This window comes from Thermobia domestica, chromosome 15 (genome assembly GCF_964235325.1).
Source record: "Thermobia domestica chromosome 15, izTheDome1.hap1.1, whole genome shotgun sequence".
Taxonomy (NCBI): domain Eukaryota; kingdom Metazoa; phylum Arthropoda; class Insecta; order Zygentoma; family Lepismatidae; genus Thermobia; species Thermobia domestica.
Genome location: NC_137468.1, coordinates 98,981,096 through 98,986,502, shown reverse-complemented (window position 1 = coordinate 98,986,502; position 5,407 = coordinate 98,981,096). Strand labels below are relative to the sequence as shown.

At 34.7% G+C, this 5,407-nt stretch overlaps 1 protein-coding gene across 1 annotated transcript; it reads left to right on the top strand.

The window, feature by feature from the left end:
* Positions 1 to 1,203: 1,203 nt before the first annotated feature.
* LOC145671568 (uncharacterized) lies at positions 1,204 to 1,632 on the top strand. The gene has a single exon (XM_081740756.1). The coding sequence runs from the start codon at positions 1,204 to 1,206 to the stop codon at positions 1,630 to 1,632; it is 429 nt and encodes a 142-aa protein (XP_081596882.1).
* The last annotated feature ends 3,775 nt before the right edge of the window (positions 1,633 to 5,407 follow it).

Here is a 5,407-nt window from a genome sequence, read left to right as displayed (position 1 = left end):
ATGGAAAGAAAGACAAACAAGAGCAAAAGGTTTAGGATAGAAACATGTAACGTACGTACCATGTTACAGAAGGGAAAATGAGAAAATCTTAAAGACGAAACAAAATAAGGGCTTGTGAAGTTACATGGGTAGGTAATGGGGTGTTGAACAGCAAAGGATGTAGAATGTTCAGAAATGAGAAAAATAATGGTGAAGCAATAATCTTGTTAAGCGCTTAAAAGAGAAGGTAATGAAAGTGGAATATGTTGTAGTGAAAGTAGAGTTATGATGACCTAAATCAAAAATGATGGATGTAATACTGATGCAGACATTTGCATTGGTAAATTCGTATACAACTGAAGAAGTAGAAAAAATAATTAGGAAATAGAAGAAATTATAGACAGGGAGAAGAAGGGTGCATGCGTAATTGAAATGGAAGATTTCTATGCACTTGTGGGTGAAAAATAGGGAGGTAGTGTCGTAGTTCAATATGGTTTAGGTAAAAGAAATGAAAGGGAAAAGGGCCTAATTACAGAGTTCCCTAGTAAACAGGAACCCAGCATAAGTTCAATCAGCACAAGGGAAGAATATATACGTGAAACTCCTGAATAGACTGTCGAAGACATCAGATAGACTATGTTTTGATTCAGGACATGTGACTTGAAGAACGCGAAGACCTGCGGCCAACACTTTCTTTTCTCATAACCTTGTGCTGGCCGGCCGAAGTGGATATTCAATTGAAAAATGTGTGCAGAAGAAAAGTAGAGAATAAGACGTAGGTAGACAATGCTGAAACGTTGAAAAACGAGGAAATAAGAAATCTTTTAAGTTGAAAGATTTGAAAAAAAAATATTTGTACTCAAGCGAGTAAAGGAAGTGTGCAGGTAGCAACAGACGGTGGGGAGGATGTTAAACTTTGCATACAGTAGGCTGCACAAGAAGTAGTAGGTTATCGCGAACATAAAACGGCTAAGAAACAGTGGGTTACAAAGCAGATGTTGCAAATAATGAAAAAAAGGAAGACGTGGGACAGGTTTATAAAGAATAGGGCAGCAATATGTACAGGAAGTTAAACAATAAGTTACGAAGGGAAACAGACAGAACAAGGGAAGAATTTTATAAAAGGAAACGCGAGGATGTGAAATAATTAGAAATACTTTAGAAACATGAGGAATTGTACAAGGAAGTGAAATCTATAGAACTTCGGTCGAAACCAAGACTGTTATGATTTTCCCAGAAAATAAGAAGAGGAAGGTTGTCAACAAGAAAAGTGAAGTATTAGGAAGATGGAAAGAATATGTTGACTTGAATGAAAGTAGGGATAGCCCGTGTGGCCTAGATGTCGAAGTAGAAAATGAAGTATGCGAGGGTGCTAAAGAATTTAGTATTGTTCGGGATGAACATGAAAATACTATATCCGAGATTACGAATGGAAAGGCGACCGGGATAGATAATATACAAATCGAATTCATTAAGAAGATGGCTGACAAGGGCAAGAAAGAATTGTTCCGTCTCTGTAGTGAAATATATGAAGTAGGAGAGTGGCCAAATGATCTTCTGAAGATGATCGTGATACTGATGGCTAAGAAATCGAGCCCAAAGAGACATAAGGATTATTGTCGTATGCAGAGAAAAATTTTCTTCCAATACTGAGCAGAAGGTTGATGGAAGAACCATTGAGAAAAGTTAAGGAGGAACAGTTCGGGTTCAGGAGAGTTGCAATTTGATTAAGAGTAAACAGTGAAAGGTTCGTAGAAAAAGGAAAATAGTATCATGTTTATTTATTAACCTAGAAAAGACTTTTTGCCGCGTGAGTTAGGATATGTTGTTGGGAGTTCTAAAGAAAGTTGGGTTGGAATGGAAAGATGGAAGTTGAACCAAAATATATATATATATATATATATATATATATATATATATATATATATATATGAATCAACAAGTAAGTATTGAATAAAGCAGAAAATGACAGGAGACAGTGCAATTGGAAGGGGAATTTGAAAGGGATGCTGTCTTTCGCCAACATTATTTAACATTTATCTAGAAGAGATAGTGAGAAAGAGCCTACATAATGAAGGCGTCATTTTGGTAGGAGGTAACATTATTAAGTGCATGCAGTTTACGTATGATATAGCGCTTGTTGCGGAATCTTAAAAAATTAATAACCTGTTAGAAAACTTGAAGAAGGGCTATAAAGAATATGGGATGAAAATAAATGTGAGCAAGACAAAAGCCACGGTGATTGGAACGAAGCGGTCGGTGTCAAATATAAAAGTAGGAAGGAAGAAAATATAACAGGTGACTTGTTTTCGATAGCTAGGTAGTAATATTAGAGATTATGGAGTGCTAACGTGAAATAAAAATAAGGATAGGAGTAGAAAAAGAACCATTTAGGAGAAATAAAATACAATTTTTGTGGGATCTTGAATAAAGAATTAAGAAAAGCCTCATAAATTCATTTAGAGTATTGTACTGTACGCTAGTAAGAGCATCACGTGAACAGAATGTCACGATCATTAAAGAGTGAATTCATAATGACTGGCAAATCTGTCTCCGTACATTGTAGAACATGTTCAATATTTCGTACGATACAGTATATGATGTGGCCAAGGCAAACTTTAACTTCGTAAAGTGAGTTCTCGTTGGGTATCAAAGAAATTCACAAACATCAATAACGAGCATCGAAAGATAATATGCCTAGACTACTCGTCACTCTAGCTGAAGATGGATATGCTTTCCTAAAAGGTATAGTTACAGGTGAAGAATCCTTGATGTGACAATATACACCTGAAACAAAGTGAGCACCTATAGAGTGGAATCTCCGATTTCCCATCGAACAAGAGATTCAAGATGACTCAATCTGGGAAAAAAGTGCTATTGAATTGGACATTTAAAGGAATTTTCTAACACGCGGGGTCACTGTGAATACTGCATTATGTGGAATTACTTTGGTAAAGTATATATTTAGCTTCGTTTTGTTTGACAAAAACATTCTTACAAGAACTAAAATCCTGTCCAATATATTGTTTATGAAATTCTAATTGTGTTTACATTCATGTAAATAAGTTAATCCAATAATCGAGATTTGAAAGCAATTAGATACAACCATAAGTAATTACATAAGAATTGTAAAATAACAATGATTATTAAAAAAACTGTTATAATGAAAATTTCAAATGAAACAGTAAATATCTATTCTTCGGTACTTTGTTCCCATGATGTTCGGCAGGTACTACTAAATCTTCTGCTTTCAAAGGCTCCAACCTGTCATGTTATGTCACTGTCTTGACGTACGGTACAGCATTCATGCTGTTTATATATATATATATATATATATATATATATATATATATATATATATATATATATATATATATATATATATATATATATATATATATATATATATAAACTTATGGACTGTGAGCTGTCTCTTCATACTCCTTGCTCGGTTGCTACATAAATTGATGCACCAATGATGTTTGTTTTTTCTCCTAACCTCCCTTCTCCGCAATTACAGAAGAAAGACTTCTTCTAGCTCTTTACTAGTGGGTAACGTTCCCATTATAGCCGACACGTTCCCACGTTGAATGGCTATGCTTATGCGTTGAATCAGGAAACTTTTTGCTCGATTATCTCCTGATTTAATTGATAGACGGTGGCCGATTTCTTTTATAAATTTGAGGCCTCCTTCTTCCCAAGAACCGCTAGACTCAATTGCTATTGCGACAAAGCAATAGTTATCGAGTAGACCTTTGGTAAAGTTATGTCGTACATCTCCTAATTTTGCAACATTAGTCCTGAAATAACGAACTATTTTAAGACAACTCACACAGCCATATTCCTACTTCTATTCATGACCAATTCGAGTCATTTGGGTCGGAGATGGTCAAGCATGCATCATACCATCCTGATCTGACACTCTCAGACTATCACCTTTTTCGTCTGGATGAAGAAATTATTAGCTGGCTAACACTTCAGTTTCTATGACGAAGTCAAATAGGTTGTAAGCAGATGGCTCAAAATCCGGACTTCTATGAACAGGGTACTTTTCAAGTTTTGTCATGAGGGTAGAAATATGTTGAAAAACTCGGAAGTTATGTTGAAAAGTATAACTTTAATAGAGCTTTTATTTCGTATATATTCAAAAATATGTTACACTGAGAAATAAAATTATATGCGGCGTACGTAAAATTGTATTTTGTATTTGTAAATCCTGTAGTTTTTGTACTTAACGTAAGCAAAATATAACTAAAAACACATGTTTTATAATACTTTCTGTATAACTGTTCCTTCTGTACGTACTTTCCGTATGAAACAATATAGGCAGTCAGGATCTCACACAAATGGACGTATGCAACATATAGCTGACGAAGGTATCATACATGTATGTATGTAATACAAAGAAGACTGTTAGATATCCTGCAACGGCATGATGTAACATGTAAGGGCAGTGCCTATGTAGCATACGGATAACGTATGCTCCATACTGATTTCTGTAGTAAACAAGAAGATTCCGTATATTTGTACAATATACCGCTGTCCGGAGAACGGATTTTTCTCAGTGTATCACACTTTTTCTACACAAGTTTTGTGCGTCGTTTATTGTTCAGCCCTCGTATATTACTGTTGGTTAGTGCTAATTCTTATTTTATCGATAACAATAAATAGCTGATGTATTTTAGATTAAGTGAAGTACCATATCAATCCATAGTTCTGGAAGTTTCTCTACCGCACTGAGAAAAATCCGTTCTTCCGTGCTTACTACAGAAATCAGTACGGAGCATGCGTTATTCGTATGCTACATACGCACTGCCCTTACATGTTACATCATGCCGTTACAGGATGTCTGATATCTAACAGTCTTCCTTACATAAATGTATGTTACCTTCCTCAGCTATATGTTATATACGTCCAGTCGTATGTGAGATCCTGACCGCCTATATTATATCATTTGGAAAGTACGTCCAGATGGAACACTTAACGTACAGCAAACGTATAACTGAAAACGCATGTTTTATAATACTTTCTGTATAAGTCCAAAAACTACAGGATTGACAAATGTAACATACGATTTTATGTACGCTACACACATTTTCTCTCAGTGCGAAGATTGTGTAAGTTTCCAATACAGATTTTTTTTCCTTTCATTTCATTGAATTCTTCATTGAATTTTTACTTTCTGATGTTTTACTACTGTTCAGGATCTGCAGACAGTTGTTATAGCAAGAAGGACAGCAATAAAACTAATATACCGGTATACTAATGAAAAATGAAAATGAAAATATTACTGTAAAAAATGAGAAAGGAAATAAAACCAAACTTCTGTTTCTTTCCACATAGCTGTTTTCTACTTGAAGAGAAGAAAGAAATAAAAACAAATTTAAAAGAAAAAGAGAAACATTTTGCTACATATTTTTCATTTAGA

Excerpts from the sequence above, each read along its gene's own strand:
- LOC145671568 (XM_081740756.1), top strand. The coding sequence starts at position 1,204 with ATGATTTTCCCAGAAAATAAGAAGAGGAAGGTTGTCAACAAGAAAAGT.